The 24,640-nt window shown below is 59.1% G+C and overlaps 3 protein-coding genes across 24 annotated transcripts in view; 1 reads left to right on the top strand and 2 right to left on the bottom strand.

Moving 5' to 3' along the window:
* The first annotated feature begins 1,166 nt into the window (after positions 1 to 1,166).
* Positions 1,167 to 6,614, top strand: ABHD12B (abhydrolase domain containing 12B). The gene is made up of 13 exons (XM_041458530.1): positions 1,167 to 1,270; positions 2,994 to 3,121; positions 3,536 to 3,638; positions 3,730 to 3,849; positions 4,153 to 4,183; positions 4,341 to 4,386; positions 4,477 to 4,606; positions 4,819 to 4,859; positions 5,071 to 5,150; positions 5,261 to 5,343; positions 5,814 to 5,892; positions 6,022 to 6,146; positions 6,474 to 6,614. Exons 1-13 carry the CDS (start codon positions 1,167 to 1,169, stop codon positions 6,493 to 6,495), a joined length of 1,092 nt encoding a protein of 363 aa, XP_041314464.1. The 3' UTR covers positions 6,496 to 6,614.
* Positions 6,615 to 6,753: 139 nt separating this feature from the next.
* Positions 6,754 to 20,367, bottom strand: PYGL (glycogen phosphorylase L). Of its 2 annotated transcripts, none has more exons than XM_041458529.1 (21): positions 20,259 to 20,367; positions 18,898 to 19,150; positions 17,359 to 17,460; positions 15,980 to 16,058; positions 15,649 to 15,752; positions 14,950 to 15,081; positions 14,215 to 14,326; positions 14,059 to 14,141; positions 12,998 to 13,141; positions 12,781 to 12,873; positions 12,416 to 12,562; positions 11,694 to 11,857; positions 11,478 to 11,592; positions 10,765 to 10,866; positions 10,544 to 10,691; positions 10,391 to 10,449; positions 9,592 to 9,733; positions 9,258 to 9,465; positions 9,044 to 9,178; positions 7,763 to 7,829; positions 6,754 to 7,275 (listed from the first exon to the last, which is right to left on the bottom strand). In XM_041458529.1, the coding sequence occupies exons 2-21, from the start codon at positions 19,138 to 19,140 to the stop codon at positions 7,087 to 7,089; spliced, it is 2,568 nt and encodes an 855-aa protein (XP_041314463.1). In that variant the 5' UTR covers positions 19,141 to 19,150; positions 20,259 to 20,367; the 3' UTR covers positions 6,754 to 7,086. The 2 variants fall into 2 exon arrangements, with proteins under 2 accessions (XP_041314463.1, XP_041314462.1); XM_041458528.1 differs by lacking the exon at positions 20,259 to 20,367 and adding an exon at positions 20,031 to 20,220.
* A 1,317-nt stretch (positions 20,368 to 21,684) lies between these two features.
* The window catches only part of TRIM9 (tripartite motif containing 9), a 67,745-nt gene continuing 64,789 nt past the window's right edge, over positions 21,685 to 24,640 (bottom strand). For all 21 annotated transcript variants that reach the window (XM_041458484.1, XM_041458492.1, XM_041458485.1 and 18 more), the window contains 2 exons: positions 23,968 to 24,130; positions 21,685 to 21,753 (listed from right to left, as the gene is read on the bottom strand). In XM_041458484.1, the coding sequence (XP_041314418.1) occupies positions 21,691 to 21,753; positions 23,968 to 24,130 (226 nt within the window). In that variant the 3' untranslated portion in view covers positions 21,685 to 21,690. The remainder of the gene's footprint in view (positions 21,754 to 23,967; positions 24,131 to 24,640) is intronic.

The raw sequence follows: 24,640 nt of genomic DNA, 5'->3' as shown, positions 1-24,640 counted from the left end.
ACCATTGTGGGATTCCATGATTCCAACTCAGGAAAAGCAGCACAGGTCTTAACTTTGGATAAAAGCAGCTCCAAATGCCAGCCTGGGTGGCTGCTCCTCTGGGAAAAGGTTTGTCCCCAGCCCTGCCACAGTTGATTTATGGGGTCCCTGGCCCCACTGACAGGTGAGGTGCTGAAGGGCTGGCCCAGCTGCGGGTGCCTTCCAGCAGCACATCCTCCTGCACCTGGCAGGCTTGCACAGGGAATCCTGCTGACACAGGGGTATCTCTGTCCTGGTGGGAAGATCTATCCTGAAAAGGCCCAGCTGACTCACCCTGACAGAGCTGCAGGTGGGAGGCTCAGCTGGGAGGGCAGGCAGCAGCAGGTTCCCACTCTTCCTGCTGAATCCTTGGGACAAGATTAGCTTTAGTGTTAAACCATTTTAAAAATTATTTTTATTTTTTAACCTGGAAGCTTTCCCTCTGTGCTCCTTGCCCGTGGCAAGGCTGTTGTCTCTGGTTTGTCACCTTACTGCTGGCCACGTGCTCCCCCTGGCCTCTTCTGGGGGACAGGGGACTGCAGATTTTCTAGAGTCCCCTCTAAACCCACCCAGCCCTGGGTCACAGGGGGCTGCAGATCTCCTGGGGTCCCTGGGGGACTGGGGACTGCAGATTTTCTGGGGTCCCCCTTAAACCTGCCTGTCCTGGGGGGACAGAGAGCTACAGATGTCCTGGGGTCCGTGGGGGACAGGGGACTGCCACCCTGATGGCATCATCCCTCTAGGCGTGCTCAGCCCTGGGGGACAAGGAGATGCCACCCAGCCAGCCCTGGGGGACAAGGGAATGCCACAATGCCGGAGACCCCTGGGACCCACCAGCCCTGGGGGACAAGGGGATGCCACCATGCCAGAGACCCCTGGGACCCAGCCAGCCCTGGGGGACAAGGGAATGCCACCATGCCAGAGACCCCTGGGACCCAGCCAGCCCTGGGGGACAGGGCTGCAGCCCGGCCGGGTCCCCCCAGTCCCCTGGCGCGGGCGGTGACACCGAGGGTGGCCCTGTCCCCGCCCCATCCCCGACTCCCGGATGGGCGTGGCCGATGGGCGTGGCCTAGTGACTGACATGTCCCCGTGACGGGGGCGTGTCCCCGCGGTGGGCGTGGCCTGTCGGCGCTGTCGTGCGCGCAGCGATGCGGCGGCGCGGCGGGGACGGCGACAGCGGCGGCGGCGGCGGCGGCGGCAGCGGCGACATTGGCCGGGCGGAGGGCAGGCTCGGCGTGGCCCGGCACGGGCGGTGAGTACTCCGCCGCCCTGGGGACATCACCGTGGCGACATCACCGTGGGGACACCGCCACGCTCCCCCGAGCCGCGTGTCCCCGGCCCCGGTCCCTTGTCGCGTCTCATGCGCTGTCCCCCGTGCCGCGGCTCTGTCCCCGTGCCGCGGCCGTGCCGCCGTGCTGGCGCTGTCACCCCGTGCTCCTGTGTCCCCACGCCGTGGCCTGGTCACCCTGCTGGGCCGTGACCCCGTGTCTGTCGCCGCTGCCGTGGCCATGTCACCCTGTCGCTGGCGCCAGCCCATGCTGTGGCCGTGTCCCCGGATCATCTTGCCATGACAGTGACTCCACGCTGCGGCCGTGTCCCCGTGTCACCCTGCCAGCACCGTGACCCCGTGCAGTGGCCGTGTGGCCGTGTCACCCTGCTGTCCCGGTGCCGTGCTGTGGCTTGTCACCCTGCTGTCCCAGCAGTCGGTGGCCCGTGGCGGGGCTGTCCCCGCGGTGCCCGGCTCACCTGCAGCGGGTGTTGTGCCACCTGACAATTCCCTGCCGCCCCTCCGGGGCATTCCCGGCTGTCCCGTGGCTGCCCAGCCCCGTGTCCTGGGGGATAACCGGGATCTGAGGAGCTGTGCCTCCCCCGCCATCCTAGCCCGTCCTGGGACTGTCCCCATTCCCTGGGGACAGGTGCCATGGTGACCTGGCACCCCTTGGGCAGTCCTTCCTTAGGGACCTGCGGCATTCCCAGGGCAGGGAATGGGCTGGGTGCTTTCTGACCCTGCTCTTGGCCTGGCAGGGACTGGGCTGTGCCTGGCTCCATCGCAGCCCTCTGCCCTAAATCCTCCATTATTTCCCCATCACCATTAGCCCACAGGGGATGTTCATGTTGGGAAAGCTGCAGCTCTTGGCTTTCCTTTCCACCTGGGGCTGGTTTGGGGTCACTTATGGGGTTTTAGGGTCATTGATGGGGTCCTAGGGTCACTTGTGGGGTCACTTAGAGGTTTTGGTGTTCTGGGATTACTTGTGGGGCAGTTTGGGGCCACCTGTGGGTCACTTGTAGGTCACTTATGGGGTTTGGGGGGCACTTGTGGGTCTCTAATGGGGTTTTAGGGTCACTTATGGTCACGTATTGCTAATGGGGTTTGGAGTCACCTCTGGGTCTGGGATCACTTGTGGGTCACTGATGGGGTTTTGGGGTCACTTGTGGGGCCTGGTTTGAGCAGAACCGTGGGGCAGCCCTGGAATGGCAGGGCACTGTTGGAGGTGGTGCTGGTGGCACTGGGGGACATCACCCCCAAGCCCCTTTTCCCTCCTTCCTCCTTGTCCCTGGAGTATTGCAGAAGCTCTTAGTGCCAGGCTTGGGGCACATCGGTGGCTGTGCCTGGCCAGCCAGGGCTCGGGTGTTGTCACAGAGTATCGGTTGCCCCTTATTGCAGGTTTGACTTGCAGCTCCTGGCACCTTCCCTGCCTTTCCTGCCTCCAGGCGCCCCGTGGGAGGGCGTGGGACCAAATCAGAGCCTGTGTCACCCTGTGTCACCGTGGGGCTGCTCAGACACCTTGGCTCCGTCCCCAAGAGCCAAGCACAGCAGCGAAGTGTGGATCCAGCTCCCACTCCCAGAGGGGTTGGGATCACCCTCAGGCCCTTGTAGCTGTATCCAACCCTCATGGCTGGCACTGGGAATGGGGAGCTGCACCCCAAATCCCTGGGGATGGGAGGGGATGTGCTGACACGTGCCTCCCTCGCAGGGCCCGGCGCTGGTGGCTGCCATGGCTGCGCACCCTCCTCCTGGCCCCGCTCCTCACCTACGCCAGCCTGCCCTTCCTCATCCGCCTCTTCCCCAGCGTGCTCAACAAATTCGTCTACCTGAACTTCCGTGAGTGTCCCGGGGCTGTCCCGGCCGGGAGAACCCCCCCAGGCATTCAGCTGGCTGCTGCAGACCCCCCCAAAACATGGGTGGCACCGTGCCATGGTGGCACCAGGACGGTTTTCATCCTGCTGTGCCCTGGGCTTGCAGAGGAGGCACGGAGGGATCTCTGCCCGCGTTTTGCAAGCTCTAATAAGGTGCTGCTGCCGACCCTGTTTACTGCCTGCAGTCACGACACGCCCAGGCACGCTCAGCATCAGCAGGGATAGAAATTCGGGTGGGAGGAGATAGCAGAGGGCTCAGCTCGTTTGCCTCAGCATGGCCCTTGATAATTCAGAACAAATAACATGCTGGTTTGGAAAGACTTGTATGAAAGCAGCTGGGTAGGAGGATTCTGGATGATGGCTGTGGTTTCTCCACCAGTGGCCTTCCCTTTCTTCGTGGACTTTCGGCGGCCGGAGCTGCTGGTGAACAACACCATCAACCTGTACCTCACCACCGAGCCGGGCGTCACAGTTGGCATCTGGTGAGCAGCACGTCCTCAGGACACCCTCAGCATCCCACGGGGGACAGCAGTGTCCCAGTGGAGCCCCCGGGGTAACGCCCTGTCCCCCCAGGCACACGGTGCCAGGCAGCAGAGGGGCCGAGGCGCAGGGCAAGGACCAGCGCTGGTACGAGGAGGCCCTGGCTGATGCTCACCCCGTGATCATCTACCTGCACGGCAATGGAGGCACCAGGTGAGTTCCTGAGCTGCTGCTGCAGGGCCAGGGGCAGGGCAGGATGGCTGAGGTGAGGTGAGAAGCAGCAAACTCGAGGCAGCAGCCAGCAGTGCTGCCGGGCCTGGGGCTGCTGCAGGGATTTCTGATCCCAGCAGTCATGAGAATCCCTATAAAATAAAGGGAAAAGTCAAAATCCACCCACCCCACAGCATCCAGCTCTTCCCTTCTGGGATAAGGTCACCTGGTTCCTCACCTGCACTGCTGCTGGAGGGGAGGGTCCCTTGGGGTCTCCCTGAGCTCTAACCCCATTTTCCCCATCAGGGCTGCCGGTCACCGTGTCCAGTTCTTGAAGGTAAGTGGTGGCCTGTGGGGACACTGGGACCTGCTGGGAGTAAGGCTCCTGCTGGCCCTGGAGACCCCACAGAGACCCTGAGCAGAGCGAACAGGCCATGCCCAGGGGTCCTGGGGTGCATCCCCTGCCAGAACATAACTCAGTGCTGCTCTGACAGACGATGGGGGCTGCTGACTTCCACATCCTGGCTCTCGACTACAGAGGTAAAGTTGTCCCCTTGCCTCTTGCTGGGTGATCCCCCTCTTGGGGCCTGTCCCCACCAGGGTCGTGACACCGAGCTGTGTCCCCCACAGGCTATGGGGACTCCACTGGACACCCCTCAGAGAGTGGCTTCACCACAGATGTCCTGGCACTCTATGACTGGGTGAAAGCGCGGAGTGGGAACAGCAGCATCCTCTTCTGGGGACATTCCTTGGGGACAGGGTAGGTGCAGGGGGCGGGATGGGGTCACAGAGCCCACCCTGTGCCCTGTGACGCTGCTGCCAGACTGGTGGCACCTGGGGATGGACCAAGGGCTCGGAGCAGCTCCTTGGTGGAGACCCCTGCAAAGCCAAACGCAGCCAACAAGGGGAACCTGAGGGAGCCGTGTGTCCCCCCCGTGCTGCTCCCCCTCACTGTCACCTCTCCTGTCACAGGATTGCCATCAATGCAGCGAGGAAACTGCAGGAGGAGCGAGGTAAGAGCTGTCCCCATGCAGTGTCACCCTGAGGCTCTGCACTGCCCTGGCCTGATTTTGGGGCCGCAGAGGAGATGAGGATCCCTCCCTATCCTCCCTACTGGGATGGGGACATCTTGGCCTCACTGCTGCCTGGGAAGGGGGTGTGGCAGCAGCCTGGCAGGGGGACAGCCCCTCAAAGCCATGCCCACTGCCACCTCACTGCCCTCAGGGGTCCAGGTTGATGCTGTTGTCCTGGAGTCTCCCTACACCAACATCCGAGACGCAGCCGCCAACATCCCCATCACCAAGGTGGGTCTGGGGGCTCCCCCAGCAGTGTCAGCCCCAGCTTCCTGGGTCTCCCCCAACTCACAGCTGAATCCAAGCCGTGGTTTAGCACCCCCAAACTCTCTCCCTGCCAGGTCTACCGGCAGTTCCCAGGTTTTGAGTACCTCATCCTGGACTCCATGGCTCGGGCAGGAATGTTCTTCCGCAGCGACGAGAAGTGAGTTCCTGGTGGGAAGGGGCACAGCAGAGCCCAGGGGCTGTGGAATGATGCCAGGACCACCTGGCTGAGGAGAGGTGTCAATCAACCCATTGAAATTCCTGCCCTCCTGTGTTTACCCAGCTTACTCATACTCCGGAAGTGACTTTTTGTTTGCATAATGTCAGGTATCAGGTTGATTATTGAGCAAAGTCCACAATCCACCATCCTTTTTTTGGCACTCCCCTTGTAGCACAAGGAGCCTGCCCAAAATCCATTTGTTTTATGGGTGCTTTTGAAATTGGGGGTTAAGGTGATTAGTGTGCTCAGTGCTGCCATGCCAGGGCAAGCAGCATGGGTATCATCCAGGTGGGCATGAGGCTGGCTCTGGGGGGCTCAGGGTGCTGTGGGAATTTTCTCAGGGATCGGGGAGGCTCCTGGAGGCCTGTTGGCTCTGGGAGCATCCTCAGGGCTGTGCTTGCTGCCCGCAGTGTGAAGGTGCTGGGCTGCCCCCTGCTCATCCTGCACGCAGAAGATGATGGAGTCGTGCCTCCAAAGCTGGGACACAAGGTGGGCACCTGCCACCCGGGCTTTGAGCCTGGCTTTGGAGGCTGAAGTGGCCAGAGAGGGGATGGCCACACACCAGGAGGGGTTTGGGGTCCCTGCTCGTGCAGTAACCGCGCTCCTGCCCCGTGGCAGCTCTACGAGACAGCACTCGAAGCCTACAAGGACAAATCCAAGGTGAAGTTCATTACCTTTCCCCAAAAGCTGGGCTTGGGCCACGACTACATCTCCTTCAACCCAGAGCTGCCTGCCCTGGTGAAGTAAGTGCTGCTCCACTGAAATGGGGGGGCACAGGATGAGCCTTGGCCTCGCCTTCCACTGCTGCCTCCTCTCCTGCTGCCTGTCCCCTGCTCCTTCCTTCCTTCCCCTCCCCACGGTGTTTGCTGGCAGCACTTTCCAAACTTCAGTCTCTCCCCACGGCCCTGAGCCTGTCCTCAGCCTGGGGAGGTGGCTCTGGGGACACCAGCTCCTCTTTGCCCTGGGTGCAGAGATGCTCCAAGCCCTGCATGCAGGGATCACAAACCAGGCTCTGACGCAGCACAGGAGGGTCAGTGACACAGTGTAAGATTTATTACATCTTCTTGCAGAGACTTCTTAAACATGAAGTGATGCCAGTTGCTGCCTGCATTGATCCCATGCTCCCTCAAATACGCTCCAGGTCCCCCCCCTCCCATGGCACTGAACTTACTGCTGTAAGTAATAAAAACTACTAAGAAAGTTTTAAGTCACCCTCTGCCTCCAGGATGCTGCAGGTTACTCGAGGGATGGAGACACTGATGTGGTCTGGGCCACCAGAGCCAGGACTGGGAGCATCCCACGGGACACTGGTGGGGACACATGGGCCTGGCAGCCCCCTATCCTGCTTCAGGGCCCGGACAGCCGTGTCCAGCTGCATCCAGCTGTGCTGCCCACCCCACCCCTGGCCAGCCCTCTCCCTGCATCAGCACTGCTGGAAGCAAGCCCAACCCTAACTTCAGGCTCCATCAAACAGCCTCCTTTGGACTCCAATGGCACTTTTTTTTTTTTTTTATTTTTAGCACCTAATGCAAGCAACAGGGCGACGTGCTTTCGCTTCCCACACACAACACTTGCGTTATAAAAACCCCTCCCCTCCTGCCCACCCCTAGGGAAAGCCAGCAGCAGCAGCAAACACAGAGACTCAGACAGCAGAGAATTTTACAGCGCTCGCGTCGCCGGCCCCTAGGCCGCGGTGCCGTTGGGGGTCTTGTCCTGCCCCGCGTCCCGGGGCTCGTTGGGCGGGGGGATCTTCAGGTCCGAGGGCTCCACGTGCCAGATGTCCCGGGCGTACTCCTTGATGGTGCGGTCGCTGGAGAACTTGCCGGCCGCCGCGATGTTCCTGATGACCATCTTGGTCCAGGCCTTGGAGTTCTGCGAGGAATTCACAGGATCACCGGGTTGGGAGAGACTTTCAGGATCATGGAGTCCAACCCAGCCCCAAGAGCTCAACCCAACTCTGGCCCCCAGTGCCACATCCAGGCTTTGTTAAACACACCAGGGATGGTGACGGCACCACCTCCCTGGGCAGCCATTCCAGAACTTTATCACTCTTCCCATGAAAAAAATTTTCCTACTATCCAACCTATATCTCCCTTGGTGCAGCTTGAGGCTGTGTCCCCTGGTTCTGTCAGTGCTGCCTGGAGAAGGAGACCAACCCCAGCTTTCAGGAAGTTGCAGAGGCACCCCTGAGTCTCCTTTTCTCCAGGCTAAAGGAGAGGGATGGGCTCGGCCCCAAGGCTGGTTCTCAGCCAGGGATGCCCTGGGATGAGATCAGCCTCATCTCCAGCACGTTCCTTCTCCAGGATGGGACGCTGTGTCCCGGCACAGCTCCCTGCCCTGTCCCCGGGCTGGCACTCACCAGGTACAGCTCGCTGACCTTCTCCTGGCACTTGACATAAGCCTCGTAGTCGGCAAAGACTTTAAACCTGTAGCAGTGAAGAAAGGAGGAGTCAAGAGCAGGAGAAATAGGAATTCAGGATGCCTGATCCGAGGTGTTGTCACACCCCAGACCCTGAAATCCAGGGCTTAAAACTTAACGTTCCTTTACCCCGTTTTGGTGCAAAGGAGAAATCCCCACCAGATACTCTCAAGAGGTAAAAATCACACAAAAGTTTACTTGCAAAAACAGCAAATTAAGGAAACTTTGGCAAAAAATACAACATTGTATTCAAAGTAAATACAAAGCTGAATTCAACGTAAAACCACTTATCATAGCATTACTTAGCATTAATTTAGTATTCAGCATTTACTTAGGATTTATTTAGCATTTGCTTAGCCTATTTAACTGGGAAACCTTTAAAACCTTAAGATGTTATGTTACCATAAAGCTCTGTGAAAGGATTAAGAGAAGGAGGGAGAGAGAGAAAGAAGGAAAAGGTACAGAAAAACCACACAGCTACCGACTCCTGGGCTCCAGTGTGGGTGAGGTAGAAACTCCAAGGAAGATGTCAGGGCAAGGTCGGCCATAAAGCCCTCAGCCCCTTTTATACCCGCAGAACTTCATGGGCCCGCCTCTAGGTGGGACTTCTGGTCGCTCGACCAATCAGAGGCTGGTTAGTGCTGCTCCCACTATGATTGATTGGCAGCTCGGCCAATCAGAGGCTCGGTTACCACAGCCTCACATACTAAGGTGCCATGATTGACAGCTCTGCCAGGCTGAGGGCTCTGGGCACTGCCCCAGCAGAGAGCCGGGCCGGACCCCAGCCCCACACACACAGAGGGGTCCCAAGAACCCCAAAACCAGCTCTGCCAGGCTGAGGGCTCTGGGCACTGCCCCAGCAGAGAGCCGGGCCGGACCCCAGCCCAAAAACGGCTCGAGACATCGATCTAATCCCGTCTCTGACAGGTGTCCTCTAACACAAAGCCTCTGGCCAAATTACCTCACCTAAAGCCTTGTTGGTAAAGAACCCTGAATGGCGTGGAGGGAAATGCAGTGAAAGCATTTCTCCAATCCCACTGCCCATGGCTGACCAGTGCTCTGGCCAGGAAAGCCCTCGAGATGCCTCAAATCATCTGGAAGGGCTGTGTACCCAAAGACATTAATGTGGCAATGGCCATCCATGGAGAATGATGCCTGAGGAGCATCATCCACGTGCAGCATGGTCCCAGCCAGGGGATGGATGGTACCCCAGCACCTCACCTGTCGTGGTGGAAGAGCATGTTGACCACGTCATTGAAGAGGTTGGGGTCTTTTGGGGAGAAGAAGCCACTTTTAATCTGGTCCACAGCCTGTTTCAGCTCGGGGAGCCGGTCGTAGTAGAGCTGGGCGTTGTACCTGGAGGGAAGGAGGCCATAAAATGGTGCTGCTGCCCCGGTACCTGAGGTGGCAGCCCTGTGGCATCCCCAGCCCTCACCCTTTCCTGTCCAGCTCCGTGACATCCTCCACCCTCATGCCAAAGATGAACAGGTTTTCCTCTCCTGCCTCCTCGGCCATCTCCACGTTGGCTCCATCCATGGTGCCGATGGTCAGAGCCCCGTTCAGCATGAACTTCATGTTGCCCGTCCCCGAGGCCTCGGTGCCCGCTGTGGAGATCTGCTCCGACAGGTCGGTCGCGGGGATCACTGCCAACAAAACACACCAGGGGCTCGTGGTGACCAGCTTTGGGTTTGTTTCCTGCTGAAGGACCATGGTGGGAGCCACGGGATGGAGGGACACACTCTTCCCACAGCATGTCCCACCCAAGGTACCTTTCTCTGCCAGGGACACCCTGTAATTCTCCAGGAAGATGACCTTCAGCTTGCTGCCCACCACGGGGTCGTTGTTCACCACCTGAGCCACAGCGTTAATGAGCTTGATGATCATTTTAGCCATGTGGTATCCCGGGGCAGCCTTGGGAGAAAAGCCACAGGTGAGCCAGGAGGGCTGGTGCCAGGGCACACCCAGCTCCCAGTGTCCAGGGAACAACCTGTTCATCCCTGTTCCCATCACCTAATCCAACACGTGTTACACCACATTTCTGGGGGATTCCGTGACCACAGACAGCAGATGGTTGTCCAAACCCCACCCAAACTTGCTTGGGTTGAAGCACCAGTGCTATTCCAGTGCTTTTTGGGATAACTTTGTGGACTTAACACCATGGAATCATGGAATTGTTTAAGTTGGAAAAGCCCTCGAATCCAACCATTCCCCCTCCACTGTCAAGACCACCACTGACTCATGTCCCCAAGTGCCATATCCACATGTCTTTTAAGTTCCTCCAGGGATGAGGACTCCACCACTGCCCTGGGCAGCTGTTCCAATGCCTGACCACCCTTTTGATGAAGAAATTTTTCTTAATATCCCATCTAAACCTCCCATGGCACAGCTTGAGGCCATTTCCTCTGTCATGTCCCTTTCTCCCTGGAAGAAGAGACCGAGCCCTGCCAGCTGCACCCTCCTGTCAGGGAGCTGTAGAGATGTGGCCCCATGAGACATCCGCACCCACATCCCCCAGGACACTTCCAAAGACTTCCTCCAAAAATCTCTAAAACTCCTGACCCAACTTACCTTGCCTCCAATGATCACTGTCCTGGGCACAAACAGCTTTGCAGGATCCCTCCTGATTCCTGGAGAGAACAGCAGGGTTACTGTGGGATGTGGGGCACGGGGATGCTGCTGCAGCCCCGGGGCACCCTGTCCCCTCGGGGCGCGGTGCCTTACGGTTGTACATGGTGATGATGTGCAGGCAGTTCATCAGCTGCCGCTTGTACTCGTGGATCCTCTTCACGTGCACGTCGAACATGGAGGAAGGGTTGATCTTCACCTTGTACTCCTTCTCCAGGTACAGCGCGAACTTCACCTTGTTCTCCTGGGCCAGGGCAGGGACCTCGTCAGCCCCCAGGGAACACCAGCCCCTGCTCCCTGCTCCCCCTGCCCCTCACCTGCTTCACTTTGGCCACCTCCCGGATGAAGAGGTCGTCGTCCACAAACTTGTGCAGCTTGGTCAGCTGGCTCAGGTCCCGCACGTAGTCTTCCCCGATTTTCTGCAACAGGAGCAAGGGCACATGCTGATGGTGGGATGGTTTGGGATAGAAGAGATCTTGAACACCATTCAGTTCCAACCCCCTGCCACGAGCTGAAACACCTTCCACTAGCCCAGGGTGCTCCAAGCCCTGTCCAGCCTGGCCTGAAACACTTCCAGGGATGGGACAGCCACAGCTGCTCTGGGCACCCTGTGCCAGGGCCTCACCACCCTCACAGGGAAGAATTTCTTTCCAATATCCTATCCCACCTGTCCTCTGTCAGTCTACATCCATTCCTCCTTCTCCTGTCTCTTCATCCCTTGCCCAAAGTCCTTCTCCAGCTCTCCTGGTGCCCCTTTAAACACTTGAAGGGGCTCTAAGGTCTCCCTGGAGCCTTCTCCAGGCTGAACACTCCCAGCCAGGTGGAGTCAAGAGCATCTCCATGGCCTCCTTTGGACTTGCTCCAGCAGCTCCACATCCTTCTGGATGCTGGACACCCCAGGGCTGAATCCCCTCCCTCGACCCTGAACTCCTCAACCATCCAGAAGATGAGAATGGTTGAGGTTCCCAGGGCACCCTGGGCTCAGCAGGGAAGGCTCAGTGGCCGCAGGGCGCTCTCCCTGTGCCGGTACCTCCGCGATGAGCTCCGCCAGCCCCGGGTTGCAGAGCAGGAGCCAGCGCCGCGGGGTGATCCCGTTGGTCTTGTTCTGGAACTTCTCCGGCTCCAGCTCCGCAAAGTCCTCGAATCTGCGAGGGCGAGGATGGCACAGCTCCAGCCTGGCCCACCTGGCACCACCACCCCTTCCCAGGCCAGTGTGACCCATCAGCACCGCCCTCCCCTCACTCACACTTGAGTCTTGACGATCTCGGAGTGGATCTTGGCCACGCCGTTGACGGCGTGGGAGCCCATGATGCAGAGATGGGCCATGTTGATCCTCTTGGTGTCCCCCTCCTCGATCAGGGACATCCTCCGCAGCCGGTCCACGTCGTTAGGGAACAGGGACGCGATGTGCTGCCGGTGGAGCCAGGGAGGTGGTGAGAGGTGGTGGCACTGAGGGATGTCCCACCCCATGGCTTACGAGGAGGGGCCATGGCAACGTCCCCAGTGCATTTGACACCAGCCAGAGCGGTGGCTTTTACTCTGTTGAGGTGGTGCAAACTGCCTCTAAAGGGTGCCCTTTCTCAGCACGGATGTCTCTGGATAGAAGGATCCCCCCAAGCTGCCACACACAGGGGATTGGGGACACACACTTGGCCAGTGAGGCCATGTTGGCAAAAGCCTTGTGCTGACAGACCAGGAGGTCAAACCACTCCCAATATCATCTTTCCCAAGATGAATTTAGCACTTAGGAAGCAAAGAAATGCCAGCTCTCAAGTCCCTGAAGCAACAGGTGAAGCCTCTCAACAGTCACTAACTGCAGGATGGCATTGTGCTGGTGGGAAAGGGCTCTCCTACACATCAACTTCCCAAAACAGCAGCTGGAATCCCCCAGCCCCACACCCAACATCACCAGTTTGTGCATGCCCCTCATCCTGACCCCCTCTCCAGAGCAGGCTCCCAGGCACTCACATCCAGGTGTCTCTGGTTGATCTCATAGATGATCTGCAGGTGCCTGGGGAGCAGCTTCTCCACCAGGTCCACGGGCCAGCGCTCCAGGGCCTCGGGAAGCACCGTGTGGTTGGTGTAGGCAAAGGTCCTTTTGGTGATGCCCCAGGCCTGGCAGGGAAGAGCCAGTGCTCAGTCACACCTCAAGTGCCAGAACCCACCCTTGGTCCTCCCACCACGTCCAGCAGCACAGCCCAGCCAGCTCCTCCCAGTTCACACCAGTTAAGCCCAGCCTGACAGCTCCACATCATTCCCAGCAGCCACAAAACTGGCTCCTTCACCATGGGCAGGTGGGTGCAAGTGCAGGAGACCAGGTGGGGTGTCCATACCTTATCCCATGGCAGCTTCTCAATGTCCACAAAAATCCTCATCAGCTCAGGGATGGCCATGGCGGGGTGCGTGTCATTCAGCTGGATGGCAACCTGGGAGAGCAGGGTGGCACGTGGGGACACTGGGAACCCCACGGAGGGCCTACAAACATCTGCATGCTCTGGGAGGTGTTGAAACAAGCTCCAAGGCAGAGGTGGGAGCAGCCCTGGCTCGTACCTGGTCAGGGAAGGAATCAAACACGGTGCGGACGCTGTCCGTGCTCCCGAATTTGGATGCTTTGAAGCGGCGGATGATGTCCTGGAGGGTGGCAGCCACGACAAAGTACTCCTGCTTCAGCCTCAGCTCCTTTCCTTCGAAGAACTATGGGCAGAGGAGCAAGGAACTGCAGGGTTCCTGCAGGATTCACTGCAGTTCCTGCAGAAGGTTTTCCCAGGGTGTGCTTCCCCCAACATCAGGTGTAATCCCAAGCTCTTCTTGCTTCCCAGATTCCAGTACAAGGGTTTGGGATGTGCTGGTACAAACAGGTTAAATCCCAGCTGAGCATTGTCAAAACCTGTTCTCAGTGGTTTGAACTTTGGCTGCAAGGAAAGGTACCAGGACAATGGGAAGGGAAGCTGTAGGAGCTATTTCCAAGACAAGGATTTCACCACTATTCATGCAGCAAAAAACATCAACCTGCTGGTCTGCAAAGGAAAAGCTGCAGGAGACAATCTCACCACTGGAGCTGCAGTGCCCCCAGCTCTCCTTACCAGCTGGGAAAGGCTGGAGGAGGATTAAATGGGAAAAACACTATCAGGACCTGCCTTAAACAGGATGCAGAACAAGGAGAGCTTCCCTTTTTTTTTTTCCCCTGCTCCACAGCTTAGTTTATGGCTAGGGAAGGGCTGTGTGTCCCACCATATCTCTGTGCCAGCTTGGCAGGAACTCCCAGAGCAAGAGGGCTGGAGTGCAAATAACCTCTGGTCCCAGGGTTGCAAAGGGCCACCCACCAGGGTAACACCAGCAGCATTCAGCAGTTTGCCTTCATGTTATATTCTGAGATTCAAGGAATGTTTCTGCAGCAGGGCCTGCTCATCCCCACTCACTCTAGGCAAGGCTCAGGGGCACAGACTCATCCTGCTGAGAGGCATCAACCCTCATCCAAGCACTGCAGGCACCTTGAAACACAACTCAAAACATCTCTGCAGCATCCTGGAGTGAGGAGCTGCTCCCTTTCCCCCTCCTCCTGGACACTCTTTATCCACCCCTAAAAGACGCCCTAGAACACCACGACTCACGTTGTCGTTGGGGTAGAGCACCCGGGAGATGTTCTCCGCCAGGTTCCTGTCCAGCACGGCCTGGATGTAGTCCCCGACGTTGACTGGGGAGGAGCAGAGGGTGAGGTGGGCGTGGGACCCCCTCAGCTCTCCCCACCCCGCCCAGCTCCCACTTACAGTCGCGCAGGTTGAAGTCGTTGGGAGCGCGGGCCGACCACAGGCGCATGGTGTTGACGGTGTTGTTCATGTAGCCGGGCACGGGCGTGTCGTAGGGCAGTGCCAGCACCACCTGTGACATCCCCAGGGCAGCTGGAATTGGGCTGGGATCCCCACCATGCTCCCGCTGGAGCCCTCCCATCCCACAGAGCCTCCTGCTCAGGGCTGAGCTCAGGGTGGTGTCCCTGCATGAGTGGGGATGTCCTTGGTACCCCTGCATGGGGACACCCCTCTGGCTCTGCCTGCTGGCTGGTGTTTGTCAGAAGTGCTCAGGGTTTGTAAAGGTCAGGAGCAGCTTAATTTACGTTTAATTTATTCCTGCTGGAGCTGCTTTTGGTATTTTGTAGAATCCCAGAATGGCTTGTGTTGGAAGGGAACTTAAAGTCCCTCTTGTTCCAAACCCCTGCCATGGGCAGGGACACTTCCCACTTGACCAGATTCCTCCAAGCTCCATCCAGCCTGGCCTTGGACACTTCAGGGATGGAGAGCTTGGCTGCAGATGACGAGCAGCCAAATCTGTCCTCATCCCCCTGTCCACCTCCTCCCCAGTTTGCCCCACCACTGCCTTTTCCATCCCAGCCCAACTTTCCCAGCAGAGATTCTGCAGGACTCATCCCTGGGGTGCAGCCAGCCAGGGAGAGTCCTCCAAATGACAGGGCAAGCCATGCAAGGGACATTCCTGTCCCCAGCCTGTACCTGGGTGTCAATCCACTTGGCACCAGAGGCAGAGTGCTCCACGCGGCCGTAGAAGTGCACGGGCAGCATGTACTCAGGACGGGCCTTCTCCCAGGGATTGCCATGTCTGAGCCAGTCATCAGCTTCTTCCACCTGCCAGAGGGACACACAGCAGTGACAGGGCCACCCAGCCCTGGGGGTCCCCCCACCTGCAGGATGGCTGGGCCAGGATGGCTGGGAAAGGCTCTGCTCATGGCCAAGGGGAGGATGCTCTCAGTGTGTCCACCCTAAAGCTGGAGTTTGGCACAGCAGGGTCAGCCTGGAGGCACCACCCTGAACTCTGAGGTGTCTGTGCCTTCCATGGGGATGGAGACAAACTCAAGGTGCACTGCTAATGTTGCATTTCCAAACCGGCCTCTTCCACAAGAGGAACACAAGTCTTCCATCCTCACCCACTCCAGGCAGCCATGGAGCAGCTCTTGGGGTGGCCCTGAGCAAGGCCACCCTTGGCCTTGGGACAAGTGATGGAGCTGTGAGCTTGCACTGGGTTAAGAAGTTACATTTGTTCACGAAAATATCTGTTGAATTTTAAATATCACAGCAGCAGCAGCCTCTGAGCTGAGGAGAAGTGTCTATACCCCCTAATCTAAGGGGGAGGAGGTGAATGTGGGGCTCCAGCTGTGCCAGGGGACAGCGAGGGCCACACATCTCCATCCATACCTGCCACCCATCCCGGATCTTCTGGTTGAAGATGCCGTACTCGTAGCGGATGCCGTAGCCGTAGGCTGCCAGCCCCAGCGTGGCCATGGAGTCCAGGAAGCAGGCTGCAGGAGAGAGCAGAGCAGTGAGCTGGGAGCCCTGCAGCCCTGGCAGATGGAACCTTCTCCCTGGGACAGCCACAAGCTCCAAGGGACAGGAGGCAGGGCCAGCAGCCTCCCAGCACCTTGCTCCGTGCTGGAAAGGCTGGAGCAACAACCCCCAGGATTAGGAACTTCCCACAGGGGATGTAAAGCCCTCAGGGATGTGCCCACCACCTGGGGGGGTCACTCACCTGCCAGCCTGCCCAGACCCCCGTTGCCCAGCCCAGCATCCTCCTCGATTTCCTCCAGCTCTTCCATGTCCAGCCCGAGCTACAGATGGGAAAAAGGAGAGGGGCTGGAGACTGTCAGGGTGCCCAGCCCCACAGAGGGGAGGAACTGCTGGCACACAATCCCTTGCAGGTGGGCTCCAGGAGGGCTGGAAAGGCACCCAATTCCACAAGACCCATCTGTGCAGGTGGGAACTGTGATTTGCACCCAAAGCAGCTGCTCTCCCCCTCAGCTGTGTCTCTGTGCCATGGCAGGGGCCATCTCCCATGTTTAAGGTCACTCTACCAGGCTTTACAAGGGACATTCACACCCTTGACCTCGCCATGGGCAAGATCTGGGGGTGGCTGGCACCAAACTATAACCAGGGTGCTGCCCTTGGGGTTCCAGACACTTCCAAGGCATCTGAGGTTATTCCCAGGCCTGCTCCCTCTCTCCATGGCTGCAGCCCTGCAGGAGCAGGCACCAGGTTCCTGTTCCCTGCCTGTTCCAGAACCCCCTATCCCTTGAGGCAGCCACCCAGGTGGAATATTCCTGCACCCCCAGCACCCCTATTCCTGGTGGAAGGCACCTGGGTGCCACCTTCCTGCTCTCCCAGCACCCCAATCCCTTGGGGACAGGATCCAAGTGCTGTGTTCCTGCTCCCTCAGCACCTCCATCCTCTGGAACAGACACCCAGGTGCCCTTCCTCCCAACTGCAGGCATCACCCTTTAGGGTGAGAAGCATCTACACCCCTTTTCCATGGAAATTTAATTTTTCCAGCCCAAGATGCTGTAGGAGGAAGTGGTTTTGCCTATGCAAAGTTCCTTGGGGAGCTCAGGTGGAGACCTTTGGGCCATTGCCCTGCCCTGATATCCCCTGGTTGCAGCAAGTGGGGATAAAAAATTTAACCCCCCTTGGCAGTGTTTGCACAGAAGTTGTTCCTGCCCTTGTGCAACCACCCTGGCCACATCTGATGATGTTGAACACAAGAGGTGGCAGGGTGGGGACAAAAGGAGCCACCCAAAATCCTTTGACAACCCCAGTGCCACCTGATGCCAGCACCCAGCTGGGCTTAATTCAAGGTTTTATTCCTCCCTGCCACTGATCATGGACATAAACAGCCTCATCCACAGAACCACCAGTGTCCTTCCAGGATCCTGCTGCCTTCCCCAGAACACAGCAGCCAGGCTGGGCAGCTCCAAGCCTTTCAAGGGCAGGCTCTGGAGCAGCCTTTATTCCCTAAGCCATCCCCCGTGGCTCAGGGAGCACTTTACAGCCAATGTAGCAAACATGGACATTCCCAGGAGCTGGAAAACAGGGATCCCTCCCAGGGCAGGTCCTCAGCTCTCGTGGGATGCTCACCTGGTAGACAGCCTCGTCACAGGCATTCTGCAGCCCCAGGTTAATCATCGTGTTCTGCAGCGTCCGCCCCATGTAGAATTCCAGGGAGAGGTAATAAATCCTCTGGAAGAGAAAAGCACCCCGTGGTCACCGTGCCCAGGGCTGGAGGAGGCTCCTCTGGAGCTATTGTGTGATATCTCAAAAACAAACAGGAAAAAAACCCAGCTTCAACAGAGCAGGGTGGTTTGCAGCAGGAATTCCAGGCTTGTGGCTGCCGGGTGGCCCTGCAGCCCCTGCCCTGCCCTCCTGCTCCTTCCCAAACCGGGAGGAGGCTGTTTCACTTGGACAAGCCCCGTTGCCCTGTCCCAGGGTGGGGACAGCTCCACGATGGTGGCAGCACCAAGTTAAACTTTAAAGAGGAGCCGTTTCCTAATGTCACTCCGGGCTGCAAAGCCACCGGAAAACCGAGCGAGCTGGCGGGGCCAGGCGGTGGCTGTGGGGACATGGGGCTTCCTCTGCTGTCCCCTGGCAGCAGGGGACACTGCCGCTGACACGGCGGGCGCAGGATGCGGCCGGTCCGGCCTTGTGTAAGCCCCGGCGTCAGCACCGGCAGGTTTTAAGGAAGGATTTAGGCAGGGGGAAGTCGCTGACTCCACAGCTTTCCCCAGGACCTGCGCGTGGTCGGGCGGGGAACGGAGGTGGGATAGAATCCTGGAGTCCTAAAATGGTTTGGGTCGGGTCGGGATGGAGCACAAAGATCGCCTCGTTCCAACGCTCCTGTCACGGGCAGGATGTGCCGGGCAGGATCCACTGGGATTTACTGGTTTGACTCCAGCAGAGCCGGGAGCAGAGACCCCAGGCAGCAGCACCCGGCTCCCCTCGGCTGCACGGGAGAGTCCCAGCCCCAAACCCTGCTAGAGCTCCTTCTCCTCAGCCCTACACAACACGGGGGAGCGCTGAGCTATCGCGGCTGGCACGGTCCCAGCGAGGCGCTGGCAGGGAGGAAATTGATGCCGACAGGGACGTCCAGGTGTCAGGAGGGGGATTAGGGCTTAATCCCCCCGCGGCAGAGCCCGGAGCAAGGCAGCGGGACGAGCAGCAGCGCAGCAACTCCTGCACAAACCGGATCTCTCACGCTTGGCATCACTTGTGTTAAACAAGACCTGCTTGGCTTCGGGTGCCTTTAAGCCTTTCCAATAATTCCCCCGGGAAGGCTTTGGAGTTGGTTTTGGTAGACAGCACCCACGCCGGCGCCGCGGGACAACAAACGGCGTTCCCATGCCCTGCACCCCGCTGCCGGCCAAGCCGGGCTCTGTTTGTTTTGCAGAGCAAAGGACAGTGGCCTCGCTTGGTAAAGTCCAGTCCCTCCTCTCGGAAAAGTTACCGGAACAGCCCTAAATCCACGAAAAACCGAGCCCCGCCAATCCCTCTATTCCAGCGCGGAGGGAGGGTTCACATCCACGGGGTTCCCACGCCAGCCACAACCCAGGACCCTCCGAGGGGGATTCCCAGCACCCCGCCCTGCACGGAGGGGCTCCCCCCATATCCCACCGCTCCCACCTTGGGATCCTTCTCGTAGTAGTACTGCTGCGTGCGGATCCAGCGCCCCACCAGGTGATCCCGCACGGTGTGGGCCAGCGCGAAGTAGTAATCGCGTGGGGTGGCCACATTGCGGTCCTTGACCAGGGTGAAGTGCAGGTGCCGGTTGAAGCCCCGCTTCAGCTCGGCCACGCTCTCTGCGCCCACGATCCCGCGGATGCTGATCTGCTTCCGCCGCTCCTGGTCCGACAGCGGCCGCGACATCGCGGCGGGGCTGCGGGGACACGGGGAGGGGGCACACGGACACACGGGCTGGGCTCCGGAGCCGCGTTCCGCCTCCGCCCCGCGCTGGCACCGCCCCGGGAGGGGAATCCCGGGGATGGACGGAGTGGGGTGCAAAGGGGGGAGATCTTAGAGGATGGACAGAGAGGGGTACAAAGGGGGGGAATCCCGGGGATGGACGGACGGGATGGGGACGGGGATGGGGACGGGCCCCGGCAAGGGCCGCCCACGAGTGGGGCGGGAGCGGCGGCCGCCACCGGGGGGGCAAAGGGGGGACCCCGAGGAGGGACAGAAGGGGGTGCAAAGGGGGGGATCCCGGGGATGGACAGAGAGGGTCTTAGAGGATGGACAGAGAGGGGTACAAAGGGGGGGAATCCCGGGGATGGACGGAGTGGGGTGCACAAGGGGGGAATCCCGCGGATGGACAGAGGGAAGCGCAAAGGGGGGACTCCAGGAACGTGGCCTGGGTGTGTCCGGGGACCACCCCTTGGCTGGGTCACTGAGGGGCGTGCAAAGGGGGGACCCCGAGGGTCACAGAGGAGCGTGCCATGGGAGGGGGACCCCGGGTACGGACAGAGGGGGGTGCAAAAGACAGGAAGAACTCGCAGGGGCACAGAGGGGTCCGCAAAGGGAGGGATGCTGGGGGTCTCAGAGGGATGCGCAAAACGGGGCTCGTGGGGGGATGTACAAAGGGGGTGCCGGGGCAGGTGCAGAGGAGGGGGCGGGGGCAGAGCCGGAGCCCCCCGGGCGCACCCGCAGCGGGCGGAGCGGAGCGCTCTCCGGGAGCGGCCACCGCCGCCCAGCGCTTCCCCCGGCCGGGACCGCCCCACGCGTGGCCCCGCCCGCGGGATTGCCTCTCCCGGAGCACGTACGAGGAAGGTGATTCCCGTCGGGCTCGGAGGGAAAACCCGGAAAGGGTCTTGGTGTGTCCCCCCTTGTCGCGATCCATCCTCGTGCCCGTGTCACGGTCCCAGCCCTGTGTCCCAGGTGTCCCACCCCTGTGGTCCTGTCCCCGTGTCACGGCCCCTTCCTGCCCGGCCGTCCCCCGCCCTCCCCCGCAGCATTTCCCGGCCCCCTCCCTTTCCCCCCCGTCTCCTCACTGTTCTCTGCCTGCCCGCAATCCCTCTGGAAATGGCGTGGGATCGTTTTCCCCGCTCCGGGCTCTTCCCGGCTGCCTCCCGCACCGGCTGCCCGAAGGACCCTGCCCTGCCCTGCCTCCGGTTCCTCCCAAGGGCAAAAATATCCGATACGAGCTTCCACGCAACACTTTCTCCTCCCCCTCCTCCTCCAGCCATGGCCCCGAAGGCTTTCCAGGCTGTTTTCCCTGTCCTGGCCTCATCCCCAGCAGGGTGGGCAGCAAGGCAAGGAAATGGGATTGTGCTGCTCTGACCCGCTCAGGTGAGACCCCATCGAGCCCTGGGGTCCAACATCAGGAGGATGTGCAGCTGCTGGAGTGAGTCCAGAGGAGCCACGGAGCTGCTCCAGGGCTGGAGCCAGGCTGGGAGAGCTGGGGGTGCTCCCCTGGAGAGGAGAAGGCTCCAGGGAGAGCTCAGAGCCCCTGGCAGGGCCTGAAGGGGCTCCAGGAGAGCTGGAGAGGGACTTTGGAGGGAGAGCTGGAGTGACAGGATGGGGAAATGGCTTCACAGTGCCAGAGGGCAGGATTAGATTAGATTAGATCCATGCACTGGCTTCCACCCAGAGAGTAAGAGAATCACAGAATCATGGAATGGTTTGGGTTGGAAAAGAGCTTAAAGATCATTTAGTTCCAACCCATGCCATGGGCAGGGACACCTTCCACTAGCCCAGGTTGCTCCAGGCCCTGTCCAGCCTGGCCTTGGACGCTCCCAGGAATGGGGCAGCTACAGGGCAAGCTGTGCCAGAGCCTCACCACCCTCACAAGGAAGACTTTCTTCCCAATACCTCATCTAAATCTCTCCTCTGTCAGTATAAAACCATTTCCCCTTGTCCCACTGCCACAGATGCTCTGGCCCTGGGCTGTTCCCCGTGCTGTACATGACTTACAGGCTGGTTTTACATGCTGCAGGGAAGATGCAGTTTCCTGTACCTCCGGTGTTCTGGGCACATTCCCACTCTGGAAGGAACAAGCATCCTTCTGAGATGCACTTCATACATTAGCATTTTCTTCTTTAGCCCTGGACTGGAGCCCGTGATGAGCTCAGAGGCTGCACATTGAAAACCTCTCCTGAGTCACTCTGGGAAAACAGAGCAGGCACTGATACCCCAGCAGCGAGTCCTTCTCACGGCCCTGGGAGCACTCTCCATGCTGTTCCCTTGGAAATGGCTCTCCCTCCACTGATCCCTTAGAATTTTGCCTCTATTTCATCTCCCTGGGGAGATGATGCTCTGTATCCAGCCTCGGTCAATTTGCTTCCCCATCTCCGGCCAGAGGCTGAGCAGGGACCCGGCAGCTGGGCAGGGACCCGGCAGCTGGGCAGGCCAGCCTTGTCCTGCAGGAGGGAACGGGCTGGCTCCTCTCACCCCGAGAAGAGGCAGCCGGCTCCGCGAGCATCCTCAGGGCATGGCCGAGCGCGAAGCGTAGAACTCGGGCACCGGCAGACCGGTGTGCAGCGTCACCTGCAAGGAGAGACACGGGTCTCAGCTGTGTCCCAGTGTGCCTGCTGGGACAGCTCGTGGCGTGGCAGCTGGCACGTTGTCCCCAGAGAGGGCAGGAGCAGCACTGGGGACAGGCAGGATGTGACTGGAGATGCAGGTGTCCCCAGAAGTGTGGCAGTGGCTCCACCTGGCTTGTTCCTCACTTTTCTGTGCTGCTGGAGTGAGCTGGGACTGCTGGTACCAAGCCCCAGATATTCCCAGCTGGCTGTGTACAAATCCCACAGCTGGCTGCCAGAGAGGTGGGACATGGCAGGAGTTGGGTCTTTGTGCAGGTGAGATGGACAAGAGGGGATGGGGGGCCTGAAGGACAGTGAAGACATTAGAGGAGATCTTGGAGAAGCCCCTGAGCTGAGTGGGGATGGGCACAGAGAGGGGACAGGGACAGTGGAGGGGATGTGGCTGATTGCTGGTGGGAGGAAGGAGCTTTGTGGTGGGGAAGCTGAGCAGCATCAGGATGTTGGGGCAGGGCCATGCTCACACAGGCACTGGTGAAATCCAGTTCCCTCCACAAATGCTTTCATTTGGGAGGAGAGCAAATTCCTCCTTTTACTGCAGTAGCAGCATTTCCCCCTTCAGATATAGATTTGAAGAAAACTGTCTAAAATACAGAGATTTCCCTCCTAATTAGAGTTGTTTTCAATTAGGCACATACCTCTGAAAAAGCATAATAAATGGCTTGGCTTAATTAGCAGCCTTTTATCAGCATCCCAAGGGATTTCTGTGTTGTCAGGGGATTTAGGCTCTGCCTTCAGGGAACTCACAAAGCCACGGGGCTCCAGAGATGCCTTGTCCCTTATGGCTGTGTAGAGGACTGAGGCAGGAGTTAAACCCAGCACACAGCAGGACGTTTTTACCACACCAAATTAACACAGAACCTCTAAACCCAGCATAGACAACACGGGCTTCGTTAGTGTTTCCTAATTAAACATTTCCCAGCCCTTCTCCAAGCCAGACAGATGCCAGTGAGACCCTTGGGGTGGGAAAATTCAGCAAGGATGCTCCCTAAGTTTGGGATGGTCCCAACACACCTTTGTCCCAGTGCTGCTGGAAAATTGTCACTGCCTTGGTGACAGTTTTCCAGCAAGCCCTGGATCCTGATGGACAAGGCACACCATGTCCTAATCCTAATGGATCCCTAATTTACAGAGGCCACTTGGTGCCTCTGCCCTTGCACAGAGGGAATCATAAAATCCTAGAATGGTTTGGGTTGGAAGTGACCTCAAAGCCCATCTCATTCCACCCACCTCCATGGCAGGGACACCTTCCACCATCCCAGGCTGCTCCAAGCCCTGTCCAGCCTGGCCTTGGGCACTGCCAGGGATCCAGGGGCAGCCACAGCTTCTCTGGGCACCCTATGCCAGGGCCTCTCCACCCTCACAGGGAAGAATTTTTTCCCAATATCCCATCTCCTCCTGCCCTTTGGGAAGCCATTCCCACTGCTCCTGTCACTCCACGCTCTGTTTCAAAGTCCCTCTCCAGGTGTGACACCCACTGCAGAAGACCCTGCCAAAATGCTGGGCACCCTGAGATGATCCATCACATGCAACGTGTCCTTGGGTGTGCCTGGGCACTTGTGCAGGGCTGGAGGTGCAGGCAGTGGCAGGAGGGATGTGCCAAAGCCAGAGTGGGGAGGATTCCCTGGGACAGAGCATAGCAGGGATGTGATCAGTGAGAAGAGAAATGAAAGATGGAAATACCAGACTGCCCCAGAGTGTCACGCTTGGGGAGGTTCAGGAGAGCTGAGAGCTTGGGAGAGAGGGAGAGAAGAGGGGTTTGAAATGTCCCAGAGGCAAACAGGCTTTGAAAGGTGCCCTTCTCCCTGCTGATGCTCCCATCCAGGACCTGGGAGAGCTGTAGGAGCTGGTGAGGCTCTTGGGAGGGAGCACCACAAACACAGTTATCAAACCCCAGCCCAAGGAGGGCTGGAGAACCCTGGTGCTTCAGCAGCCCTGAGGGAGGAACCTGGAGCAGGCAGCAAGATTTGGGAGACTCACAGGCGGCTCAGGGTGCAAGTTTAGCTCCTTCCAAGCCACCCTTGCTGCACAAGAACCCTCCTGCTGCTGAGCAGCAACCACTGCAGGGACAGCAGCAGCAGCGGGAGTGTGACAGCAAGGTCACCCCTTCCCACTGCTGGGAATGTCACACCCTGCTCCAGAGAGCCCGACCAACCCCTACCTGCACGTTCCTGTTGAGGCTGACGGCGGGGAAGAAGAGGCCCTCCAGGTTCTCGAAGGCCACAGGCCCTTGCTGGTCCTCGTTGATGGAGAAGGTCAGAGTCCTCCTGGTCAAATCCAGCAGCACTCCCACCGTGGCGCCTTTCGTGATCCCGCCCTCGGTTCTGTAGGAGGAAGAGGCTCAGTGGGCCCTGTGCTCCTGGCTCAGGCCACGGAGCTCAAGGACTGATAATAGTGAACACAGCTCACCCAGGAGCCAGGCCATGACCTGCTCCCATCCCAGCCATGCTCATCATTCCCTGGGAACCTCCTCCTCTGCCCTCCCATGGAGCTGCTCTCCTCTTGCCTTGCTGTCCCCAAGGGAAAGCCACCCTGAGAGCAGCTACAGCCACACAACCATGGGGGAAAGCACGTGGAGCTGTGGAGCAAAGCCACACCAAAACCTGCTGATCCATCAGGGAATGGCCCTCAGGGCTGCAGGAAGGTGACCCCACGCTCTCCCCAGGCAAAGTCCCCAGTCCCACGTGGAACATGAGCAGTGGCACAGGGATCAAGGCAAATGCTGCTGCAGCAGTTGCAAGGATTTGGCTGTTACTGGGAAGGGGATGCCAACAGGAAGAGTCAGCATGGAAAAGTGGTGGCAGGCAGGGAAGGAATACTGGAACAAGGCAGCA

The sequence above is a fragment of the Pyrgilauda ruficollis genome, unplaced genomic scaffold (assembly GCF_017590135.1).
Source record: "Pyrgilauda ruficollis isolate IOZ18807 unplaced genomic scaffold, ASM1759013v1 scaffold129, whole genome shotgun sequence".
NCBI classification, from domain to species: Eukaryota; Metazoa; Chordata; class Aves; order Passeriformes; family Passeridae; genus Pyrgilauda; species Pyrgilauda ruficollis.
Note: the sequence above shows the minus strand (reverse complement) of the source record. Positions and strands in the feature narration are given on the sequence as shown.